Here is a 12,402-nt window from a genome sequence, read left to right on the forward strand (position 1 = left end):
TGTGTCTTACCTTGCGTACAACACTTTCTCGAACAATCTCGTCGGACGAAAACAGCCCGGCGTCGCCCGAAAATCAACTTTTCCAATCTTTCTCTCGACCTTCTCTCTCCTCAAACTGATTTTAGATGTTTATTTGATTTTCTCTCTCTTCAAAATGACTGAGTTCGTTGATAAATAAATTAGATAGATTTAGTTTTTGTCTAATAAAAGATAAAAAGAAAGAATTATTTCAAATTGGATTCTGTGGAATGACAACTAATTCGTAGGATGCTTAAGCTCGACTCCTTAAAAATTTATGAGCTCAAGCTCAACTCGACCGTTATGCTCGATATCTTAATTTTAAATTAAAATATTTAATTTGTTTTAATTTTTTTAATATATAATTAATTAAAAAATTAAAATATATAATATAATGCTATTTTAAATTAATTATTTAATATATTTTAATTTAATCATCTAATCGGGTCACTAACACCTCTAATCATCTTTGACAATTAGCATAAAAAAATCACCACTATCTCTATAAAACTAACAATATTTAACCTTTTTTTTATATATCAATATTATAATTCAAATTCTAAAAATAAAGTTCTATTATTGAGTGTTAATTGCCCCTTTATAAATACTTGATTTCTACAATCTCTTTTTGCAAGGTTTGTTATGAAATATAAATACTTAGACTTAAAAAGTTAAAAGTAATTTAGTTTTAATTTAATTTTTAAATAAATATTAATAAATAAAAACTAATATTTGTTGTAATTAAATCACGCGGCCGGAGTTGCCCTTCCTATTGGGAATCCTTTCTTACGCCGAAAACTAATAATAGCCGTCCGATGGGTTATGTAGGAATCACTAGATCACCTTCTATTGCGCCGATCCGCACCTTTCACTTCAAACCAATCAAATTCCAAGTCCGCCTCCTATAAATATAAAACAAAGAGAACTCTTCACCATCGTCAAAAACCTTTCCTTTTCTCGCTCGTCTAATTACGTTTCCATCTTTTCTTTCTGTATTCGCGGAATTCGACATGGCGCCCAAAGCTGAGAAGAAGCCAGCGGAGAAGAAGCCAGCGGCAGTTGAGGAGAAGCCGGCTGAGAAGGCTCCGGCAGAGAAAAAGCCGGCCGAGAAGAAGCCCAAGGCGGAGAAGCGTCCGGCGAAGGATGGCGCCGCCGGTGATAAGAAGAAGAAGAAGAAGGCGAAGAAAGGGACCGAAACCTACAAAATTTACATCTTTAAGGTTCTGAAGCAGGTCCACCCTGACATTGGGATCTCAAGCAAGGCAATGAGCATCATGAATTCCTTTATCAATGACATATTCGAGAAGCTAGCTCAGGAATCATCTCGCCTCGCTCGCTATAACAAGAAGCCCACCATCACATCTCGCGAGATCCAGACGTCTGTTCGCCTTGTTCTCCCCGGTGAGCTCGCTAAGCACGCCGTTTCCGAAGGAACCAAGGCTGTTACGAAGTTCACTAGCTCTTAAGCTTCGCGTGATTCATTGATGCGGTTTGTTAGAATCTGAGTAGAATTTGGTTTATGTTTTAATTTTGTAGTTTTTTCTTAATGTTATGGAATCAATGTTATATGTCTCTGTGGCTTAATTTGATAATCCGGTGTATGATAGCTTAAATTTGTAATGAAATTATGCAAATAACGATTGCATCATTTGCTCTATGATTTGGCTAATAGTCTACTTTGACGAACTTCTTTTTCCATGATTTTTGTTCGAGTGAATTTGATTCCAAATTTGCAAAAAATAGTGATTTTTGGCTCAGATTGTAACTTGAATTGAATTTCGGATTTTAAAGTGGGATGAATTTTGATAAATGCGTGATCCGGTTTTTTCAAAGGTGAATCAACCATGGTTGAAACATTAAAATTGCGAATTAAGACTGTACGGTATTCTTTCTCAACGAATCTCAAATCTTTCTCTAGAGAAGTTGGGGGTCAGGGTTTAACAAGTTGGACATCTATAAAAAAAATGATTTCACTGATTTGATAAGAATTTTTCTGGAATATAATTCCATAAACTTGCGCATAGCATCATTTCACTAGGATCAATTGTTAACATATATTACATCATCGAATACCATTTTATTATGTTCTTATAACCTCTAAATGGATTTAACAAGTTGGTAGGGAAAGAACCGATTATTGATTAATAGGAATTAATGCTCTGCTCTTTTATAACTTCTAACATCACAGAGGCTGAGCTGATTTCACCAACTCCTCGCTGAAAGCCCATAGTTGTTTTGCAAGCTTTTCATTTTTCGCAAGATTGCTTGGCTCCTTCTCGTTGCAATCTAGAAAGTATTTCCCTGTTATGCCTTTGAGGCTTGGATGCAGAGCCGCATAGCAAGACGTAGCTGCTCCCTGCAAAATGTCAATGATTTCACGTGGATCATTTGCTGGTGGTAAAAAAAAAAACTCTATCTTTGAATCTTTGATTTTGTATAAATTAAATTTAAAGACTTTGAAACCGATTTAAATCTTAGAGGTGAATTTCGAACCTGTTGAACATTCTTCCAGAACATGTAGGTAAATATTTTTAGCACCTCTACAAAATAGAAAGGAGTTTCGTTTTTAAAACTTGAAAACTTGGATTTTTCACAAAGCCAGAAGTTTCAAAATGCTTATAGGTTTTACTCATTTGAGTTACAGAGTGCCGCATCAGATTTGTCATGATTAGTCCTGGATGAACAGAGTTTACTGTCACATTAGCTCTTTCTTCCTGCAAATGTCAAGATGAGAAATTTATTAGCATCCACAAATCAAGCTGAAAGATGAAGTAAATAAATGAAACAAATTTAGGATTTGTAAATTTCATTGGAATTAAGTTTATTTATGACAAAAATTACCTGCAGACGTCTCGATAGCTCATTTGCATGCAATATATTAGCAAGTTTGGATTGCCCGTAAGCCTTCTTATCATTGTATCTGACAATAAAAATGAAGAAAAGAAAATTCAACTTTTCGAACGCAGGTTACATCTCTCATCAAGAAATTTAAGCCCATGAGAGTTAGCTGAGCTGATTCAGGAAGATGAAAGACAAAACCGTTCATAAATGGCATAACTACTTGAACTTTAGTGTCTACACACCTGGATCGGTCATTAATTCCATCAAATTGTATCCCTTCTGGATAAGTATGAAGGTGAGCTATCGATGACAAGTTCACAATTCGGCCTTCAACCCCACTCTCTTTTGCTGTTCTTTTGATTTTGTCAAGGAGAAGGTTGGTCAAGTAGAAATGGCCTAATCATACAAGGAAACGATGAAATTAACCCATCCAGATATTGTTAGAACCTGTTCATGTTCGTTCAGATAATTTACTAACCAAGATGATTGGTCGCAAATTGCATCTCCACGCCATTCTCTGAAAGTTGGTAAGGACAGAACATCACACCAGCGTTGTTTCTGAAATATTTTAAAAAGGCCTTAGATTTAATCCTAAAATGTTCAAAACAAGGCTAATAAATGCAGAGAAACAATATATCTTACATCAAGATGTTTAATGGAAGGCCAGTCGCGACAAAATTATCAGCAAAAGATCTCACAGACTTGAGAGAATTGAGGTCTAGTTTCATGGCATCAACACGAGCTGCTGAATTGCTGGAAACTATTTGCTCCTTTGTTTCATTAGCAGCTTCCATATTCCTTGCAGCAATAATAACATGGGCTCCTCTAAGCGCAGCTACTCTCGCCGTCTCTGCACCGATCCCGCTTGCTCCTCCTATATTAACAATATCATCATTTAATGATAAAATTTTCGTACTATATTTATAGTTAAGTAAGATTTTTCTTAAATTTAGGAGCTGTGAGAGTTCATCCACAGATTAAACTGATCTAAATTATTAGGAACACTGCATGAATATCATCTAAGATTTTATTTGGGATTGCTGTAGTTTTTAATGACAATGATTGTAAAGCTGTTGTGGAGTGTAATTTTTTTAGAAGTTGCTATAAAAACAACTTTTTAATATATAAATTTTTGTAAAGCAACAAAACATATTAGTCAAATAGAATTATGATTGTGATATGACAAGATAAAGCTGGAAGAAAGTTATCTAAAAAAGATCCAAATTACGACTGTTTTCTTATCGATTGTAGCGTCTTCTTTCTCATCATTTACTAAACACCTAAGAATGAATTGCTAGCAAAATAGCCATTTATAAATGATGATGATGACCTCCATTATCATATCACAAATAAATATTTTTTTCTTCAATCACATATGCTTAGCACAATAGTAGCAAACAATAACTGTAACGAACCACTTAACAACTAATTTTTTGCTAGATTGGATATAACTCTGCATAAGAAGAAATAATCTATGCCTTATTTGCACTTTTACAAATATGTTAGGATTTTTTGGGGAGGAAGGAAGCTTTCTTGAGCTTCATGGATGAGCAAATTATTACGTCCGATGTCTGGATTCGTCCGGACACCAATCCAGACGCGTCACATCACCAAAATATATCGGGTCCCAATGTATTTGGGTGATATGGCGCATCCGGATTGGATGTCCGGACGTCCAGTGACCGGACGTAATAATTCGCCTCTTGGATGAGAGCGAGGAGTGAGAGAGAAGGGTAAAGGGAGAGAACAGAAATCAGAAATTTTATTGCTTAACCATGCCTTCCATGCCTTCTATTACAGCCTATACGTTTATATATAGACACAAATGGTTATATCAATAGCAATATAAGCCATACAAAAAACTGAAAAAAAAACACCTAAAGCTAACAAAAAATACACAAACAGAATAATTTTGATCACAAAAAACTCCAATAATAATATTTTGAGAAGATATTAATTATTTGTTGGTATCAACTAACACTTCTGTAAGAAGTTAGACGAGTAGCTGAAAGTGGGCCAATCTATGTTTAAAGAAAGGAAATGAACCATCCAACTGCTGCAGAACAAAAGAGGAAAGCAAAAATTTGTTATTAATTAAATATAGTTAAATAAAAAAAAATTTCATGAATAATCTCTAGTTATCATTAGAAGAGATGGGAAGGGATTAGAATCAGATATCAAAGAGTTGCAGCAACTGAGATTCTGGAAGAGGAACAGATGCAAATGAATTTCAATGAGGAAATGATACCAAAATCTACCTGAAGAATCATATTATGGCTTATCTGATTTCTCATTAGTACGAAAATATGTTTTATAAAATGACCAAATTTGCTTTAATTGTGTCATTTTAGCAAACAAAATGAGTCAAAACTAGCACTCTTAATCAAATTTTTTATAAGTAGATTCATGGCGATCAAAATTTTCTCTAAATTTAAACCATTACAAATGCACTTGCTGAGTTGTTCTACATCCTACCAAATGAGTCCTCACTTGAAATTCAGAACAGTATAGAAAAAAAGTAGAAGAAATAAGCAAAGGCAAAACAAAAAAAAACCATCATAAATTTAACTAAAAAGCCTTCCAAAAAATCCAGTGAAAAACGTTTAACAGAGAAGGAAAATAGCTTCATTCGATTGAAAATTTGAAGGAAGACAACAACAAAAAATACCTGTAATTATGACAGTGAGATTAGAAGCATCGATGCCCTCAGTAACTTGCTCGGCTGTGGTTGCTGAGCCAAAGCCGCTCGGACCTGGCCATCCAGTCACCAGAGAAAAAATTCCTACCATTTTTATTTTCTCAATTTAAATAAATATTGCAGAGCTCCTGTAAAGAAAGATTGAAGAGAGTGCAGAGAGAAGAAGAAGAAGAAAAAGAAAGAATGTGGGGAGATTATGGAGAGCGTGAGGAATTTATGGGCCGAGAATGGACGGTTGGAGATGGCTGGCCGCGTGAGAGTAATTAATTTGGTTTTTTAATAGTTAAAAACTTAAAATAGCTAGATATAATTAAGTTTCTTTATTTGATTTTTAAAACATGCTATATGAATGATATTAAATTCTTATGAATATTTAATGTAATATTTGTATTCTTATATATGATTTATATATAATCAATAAACATATAAACTTCTATTATTCTTCAATACACTCATTAAAAATGTGCTAGATGAAATTGATCATTTTAACATAAATATAATATCCATTAGAATAATACATTAGTAATTAAAAAAAATAGAGTCATGCAATTGGCAAAAAGTAAAGAAAAGAGTAGCAAAATAATAGGTCAAAAGTTGAAATAAGGATGTAATGATAATTCAATCATTTCGTAAAAGGAGTTGAGTGGATTTATGATAGCAAGAAGTCACAAAGAGAAGAAGAATTGGAGTAGAAATTATGGATTTTAACAAAACAAACCCTTAACCTTCTTCATTCGGGCTAGGGACCGCCATTAGCGATTTTTTTTTGATAATTTTATTATATAAAAAAAATATTTTTTATATAATAAAGAAAAACATACAATCAAGAGCATATGATATTCATACTCTACTTACATGTCACATATAGGAATTCTTTCAAAATTGTTCTTCATGAAGAGACCAGTGAGCCCCTATCGTGACTCCCGATCCAACATGAACAATATAGTAGCCCATTGCTAAGGGTGTTCGTAGGGCTAGGTAATGTAACATTTTACTCTAAGTTTGTAGTAAATATATAATTTGTTGGATTCAATGCAACCACTCAAATCGTAAAGCTTGACATTTTGCAAATCTAGCTCAAACTGGAACTTATGCGGCCACTTAGCGTTATCCATTTTCCTGAAAGTAACATATATCTTGTAAAACTTAATAGAAAAAAATTAAGTTCATGAGCATTTGAAGATAAAATAATAAGTGAACATGAGACTGCATGATGAAACATTTTCTAAGGGCATCTCCAACCGAAAATGTCATTTTTCACTCCAAAATGCAGGGAAATCAAAAAATGCCGTATTTCATCTCCAATCCAACGCCATTTTGCCGCTAAAATGGTTGTTTTCGTTCGCGCCTTTCTTCCCAAGCTGTTCGGTAGAGAGAAAAAAATGCCGCAGATGAACAGTGCAACGCCAATATTGGCGTCGCACTGTTCATCCGCGATCAAATGGCGTCAACAATGGAGATCGGTTGGAGCAAAGCAAGAACGGCAAACAAGTGTTTGCCGTTCGGTTGGAGATGCCCTAAGGGACTACATGAATATAATGCATTGTAATATTAGCTTCATTATCATTTAAGACTGGCACATATTTGAATAAAATTGATATTAGAAGGTAACAACCTAAATGATATGAAATTGAATAAAATGATGATAATAGGAACATTACCAAAATTTCTTGAATTTATGTAGCAAAATACTGATCTCTTTAATATTGTGTACTTATCAAATTAAAATTGCAGAGTTAATAGTACCAATAATTTCCACTAACATCATACACTTTTTTTTTCCTTCATAAAATTAACACAATAACACCTAAATGTTTAATGTGAAATAAGATAATCACAGGTATATGCATAATACAACTAATAGAATACAACAACAACAACAAGCCTTTATCCCACTATATGTGTCCGACAACATGACTCATTTTTTTTCTATTATGTTCTGTTAATAATCAAATTCTCATTTAAATATAACAAAAATGTCATTTTTTAATATTTTATAACCAAGTTGTTTTTAAGTCTATTTCTACATTTCTTAATATAGACCAAATCGAATACATATACTCTCCTAACTGAGTCATTGGAAGGCCAATATTTTATGTGACCAAATCATCTAAGGTGACTCCTCTCTCTAATCTTATATGCTACTAGAGCTACTCTAACATTTTTACGTATATACTAGTTTCTAAGTGTCTTTAAGAGTGAAGTTACTCATCCACTCGAGTAGGGGCGGAACCCCATTGTGTCGAGGGGGAGCAAATGCCCCCCACCCCCCCCTACTAAAATATATAATATAAATTTTAATAATTTGTCTAAAGAATAAAAATTAATATTTTTGAAAATTTTAAATATTATTTTACCATAAATTATTAAAATAGAAAGGCAAAAAAAAAAAAAAAACACACACACACCCAATACTGATTAAAAATATTTTGAAAATCATAAATTTGCCTCCACTAATAAAATTTTATGGCTCCATCCTTCTTGGGAAACTTTAGTCGGGTGAAATGATGATCGGGAGATCATAGTATGGCGATAATGATCAAAGGATTGTAGTCAAACAACAGTGGTTGGAGAACCATAGTCTGGTGATGGTGGTCGAAAAAATGTGGTTGAGTGATGGTAGTTAGAGAAATTTAATTAGCCAAGTAATGATGTTCAAAGGACCATGGTTTGGCAATGTTTGTTGAGATATCATAATTGATCTATGGTGATATGGAAAACATAGTTGTGTGGTGGTGTTTGGAGATCATATATTTAGATGGTAATGGTCGGAGGACTACAAAAAGATGATGGTTGTCAGAGGATAATAGTTGGATAACAGTGGTCGAATGATTATAGTCGGGTGACAACGGTTGAAAGATTATATTAAAATAATTGTGGGTAGAGGGTTGTAGTCAGATGATGGTGGTTAGAAGGCCTTAGTTGGACGACGACGATAAAAGATTCATAATTGGGAGAGAATGATCAGATGGCTGATATCTAACAATGGTGGTCAGATAGTAAGGATTGAATGACAATGTTCTGACAATAGTGGTTTGACGGTTGTGTTTGAACTATTTTTATTGGGGGTCGATGGTTAGATAATAGTGTATGTTGATGGCAATTTGACGTTGGAGCTCTCTCCGATTTAGAACCCATCCTCTTTCATGTAGAGAACAAATACCTATTTATAATTTTTGGGATTGACATTCTCTATAAATACACCAAATCGAGTTTGTTGGTTTCTTCTTATTGAGACCCTCAATCTGATTATAAGCTTATAAGATTTAGAAATCATTTATTCGTGTATGTAATTTTTCTAAATACATTTTATTTGGATCTCTTATGTGATTTGATCTAATTTTTTATTTTTATTTTTTCACTCACTGTGATTAAATAAGATCTCATCTATTTCTCAACGAATAGGTCCCTCTCTTAAGGATCACAAAAACTTCGGCATTGTCAAAGGCTTGAAGGGTGACAGCTGGTTTCCATAAATGTTTAACTCCAATATTTATTTATTGGAGGCTCAGAATTTATTCACATTTGAAGGTCCACCATTTCATTTTGTTCACATTTTCAAGATAATATAAGAGACAGCACCAAAAAAAATATGCTACATTTCACTATCATTTGAATAAATGAATCATAGAAAAAACTTAATAAATGCCAATAAAATGTAAGAATAACTGCTTCTATAATTATTTTGAGTTATTTTAGCTTGAGTGGCTTCACAACAAAATGAGAAACTAGTAGATACATGAAAAGGCTGAAGTAGCTCCAGTACTGATAGTTAAGGTTAGAGAGAGTCGTTTTAGATGATTTGGTCAAAATTAGGGGTGTATAAATGGGTCAACGAGTAACGTATTGGCCCAACCTGAAATTGACTCGACCAGAATCCAATCAACCCAAACCCGACTGGTTTAATAAATTGATAATAGCAACCCAAATCACCTGAACCCGACTCGATAACCCACTTTAATTTTTAAAAAAATTATATATAACTTTTTAACTATTGATTTTAGATTAATTAATAAAAATAAGACAACCATATCAACAACAAAAAAATAAGAAAAAAAAAAATTATTTGAGGCCAAAATTGTGTTCGCGGGTCAGCCTACGTCTTAATAAACAATTCAGAATTTTGAACCCGAACTTGACCCGTTTATTAAACGGGTCGACTTGAACTTAGATTTTTTGGGTTTGCTTCAAGTCGGGTTGGTGGGTGGTTCGGGGTCATTTTTTGACAGCTCCACATAAAACATAAGCTTTCCCATAACTCACTTAGGAGAGTAAATTATTAGACCTTCCCCATGTTAAGAAGGTAGATGCAAACCTATATGGAATTGGCTAGAAAGTATTAGAAATAATTTTTTTTAAAGATTTAAATGAGAATTTAACTTAGATTGAAACGTGTGATAACTTGCGACAGTGAAGCAAACTGTTGGTAGGCAAAGCATCTCTGAATAATATCCACAAGAAGAAATATTCTCTGGGATGCAATTTGAATTTTTTGATCCAATTGAATTGACACCTAACTCCATCCATCAGTTTTTGCCTGAGTGGCTATCCTCGTGATGGTCAAACTTAGGCTTTGTTTGGGACGGCTTTCTTCCTGCTTCATAAAGCAGTTTTTTAGTACAAATTTTTTAATTTTTGTACTAAAAAGCTGCTTTATGAAGCAGGAAAAAAACTGTCCCAAACGAAACCTTAGTTGAGTAAGCTCAAAACTATCCATGCCATGATTAGTTTGGATGGTTAGAATTCTCCCCACCAACTCCTCTCCAAAGCAATTCTTAAGAGCTTCAATATCCCAATGGAGGTTTCTATCAAGGAAAAATCTGCCACTTTATCAATTGCTTATCCAAAATCCATCAATCGTCCCATACTTTGCAATTATAATTTATTATATATATAATTTATCTTTAATAAAAATAAAGAAGATCAACATGGTATTGTTTCTCTTAGTGAGTTGTCATCAACTACATATGGTCCATCAATTTATTAATGTCCTCAGAATGGAGGTGTAATACTATAGGAAGAAGTTGATGGCATTTTAAAGAGCATGGCCCTCATAATTTCAGTGTGATTTGATCTATCCTTAGCTGGAATATCTTCAAGATTATCAAAAATATATCTAATTCAAATACTTTTTCAAGCAAAAAATAAAATAAAACGTTGGTTAGAGTCTTTTTACTGTTAATATATGTGGCCTTCATATTCATATGAAAAGGGTTTAATTTCTTGATAAATAATTTAAAAGATTAATGAGAGGAGGTGGAGGTCTGCGATGTTTGGAGGAGGCTTTAAATAGATAGTGACAGTAGATGACAACATCAATATTTAAATATTGACCATTAAAAATGGACATAATTGACATCTAATGGTGACATGAAAAATTGTAGAAATAATTCCGTGCGGAATCCGGACGGGAAGAATCGTTCTGACTGTGAGTGTACACGTTATGTACAAACAATTTTACAAAAAGTTGATACACATTGTGTACAAATTTATACACAGTGTGTACACTTACATATCCAGATGGTTGTTCTTGTCCGGACTCCGCACGGAATAATTTCTCAAAAAATTGAGAGCCTAATTGTTACTAGGCAAAGAACTGAAGAATGCGATGGCAGAATTAAAATACAGTACTTAGTACTTGTTAATTGGGTGAATTTGCATGCAGTAGAAATCTTTCCTTATCTAATTTACCAGAGATTAAGAAAAATTTTATTGGCTGATTATTGCATTAATTAGGAGATTTGATTGTTGGCAAAATTGGGAGTTTGAATTTGTACTGATTAGGATATCATTAATTAGTCTTCTTTGTTTTGTTTTATTTCAAATCTATAGATAGAGACTTAAGAAAGATTGTAATGTATGCAAAGAAATAAAGATCCAATTGTTATCCTGTTTGTTTCTCCATAATAGTGAAATCATCTTCTTCTCATGAACGTAGTCATCTTCACCGAATCATATAAATCGTCGTATTTGACTGTGTTTGTTCTTGTCGTTTTCACTGATTTTGCACAACATTGCATGCATGTTCCTGTGCATGATCAATACAGATATACAGAATTGCATGATCTTTCTGGTATTCAGACTGCTTAGATTTTTTTTTTTCCCTTACTGGTAGGTGAAGATCTAGGACAATTTTTCACATATTTTTACTGATTATTTTTGAACTGAACTCCTTACAGAATATTTATATACCAGTGATATAATTTTCAGCATGTATAATCAGGAAGAGCTACCCATTATCATGAAGTACTATTCAATCCAGAAATCACAACCACTTTTTTTTAGTACCTTACTGTCAATGTTTTTCTCCCCCTTGAGCGTGTCACTTCACATGCATGTCCTTCTATTATATATAAATGATATTTGCCTGTTGTTATGCAATTAATGCAGTCACCAAAGCTGGACATTTATCTTTTATACAAGTTCTAAGATAAGAACAGCAGGCAATTCAAGTTAAATCTCTCTCTCTCTCCCCCTCCCCCCCTCTCTCTCTCTCTCTCTTATTTGATAAATTGAATGCTTGTCTAGCTTACTGAAAGAAAAACATTATCTAGGTGAAAGTTCTCTTCTTATTAAGATACGTCTAAAACTTCTTAATTTGTTTTTTCTTTGATGGGAGGAATTTTAAGGAATACCATATGATCTCCAGGCAAAAAATTACTACTCCCAAGGATAAAAAGGATACAAGTGTATCTTCTATTTTCACAATTTGAAAATGAAAATGGTATGAAGAATGTTTGATTTCTCCTATTAGGGGTGTAAATTTTGGGTCACTGGTCGGGTTTGGGTCGAACCCGAAACGGACCTGACACTATTCGGGTCAAACTGAACCCGACCCTTTTCCG

General features: G+C 33.5%; 2 protein-coding genes across 3 annotated transcripts; one reads left to right on the plus strand and one right to left on the minus strand.

The window, feature by feature from the left end:
* Nucleotides 1-947: 947 nt before the first annotated feature.
* LOC110107276 (histone H2B.1) lies at nucleotides 948-1,675 on the plus strand. The gene has a single exon (XM_020837480.2). The coding sequence runs from the start codon at nucleotides 1,029-1,031 to the stop codon at nucleotides 1,482-1,484; it is 456 nt and encodes a 151-aa protein (XP_020693139.1). The 5' UTR covers nucleotides 948-1,028; the 3' UTR covers nucleotides 1,485-1,675.
* A 331-nt stretch (nucleotides 1,676-2,006) lies between these two features.
* Nucleotides 2,007-5,747, minus strand: LOC110107237 (short-chain dehydrogenase TIC 32, chloroplastic). Of its 2 annotated transcripts, none has more exons than XM_028693548.1 (8): nucleotides 5,528-5,747; nucleotides 3,502-3,730; nucleotides 3,338-3,417; nucleotides 3,102-3,255; nucleotides 2,860-2,938; nucleotides 2,648-2,732; nucleotides 2,512-2,558; nucleotides 2,007-2,374 (listed from the first exon to the last, which is right to left on the minus strand). In XM_028693548.1, exons 1-8 carry the CDS (start codon nucleotides 5,646-5,648, stop codon nucleotides 2,201-2,203), a joined length of 969 nt encoding a protein of 322 aa, XP_028549381.1. In that variant the 5' UTR covers nucleotides 5,649-5,747; the 3' UTR covers nucleotides 2,007-2,200. The 2 variants fall into 2 exon arrangements, with proteins under 2 accessions (XP_028549381.1, XP_020693092.1); XM_020837433.2 differs by having other exon boundaries at nucleotides 3,502-3,733; nucleotides 5,528-5,746.
* Between the last annotated feature and the right edge of the window lie 6,655 nt (nucleotides 5,748-12,402).

Source organism: Dendrobium catenatum, unplaced genomic scaffold (genome assembly GCF_001605985.2).
Source record: "Dendrobium catenatum unplaced genomic scaffold, ASM160598v2 fragScaff_scaffold_43, whole genome shotgun sequence".
Lineage (NCBI taxonomy): Eukaryota > Viridiplantae > Streptophyta > Magnoliopsida > Asparagales > Orchidaceae > Dendrobium > Dendrobium catenatum.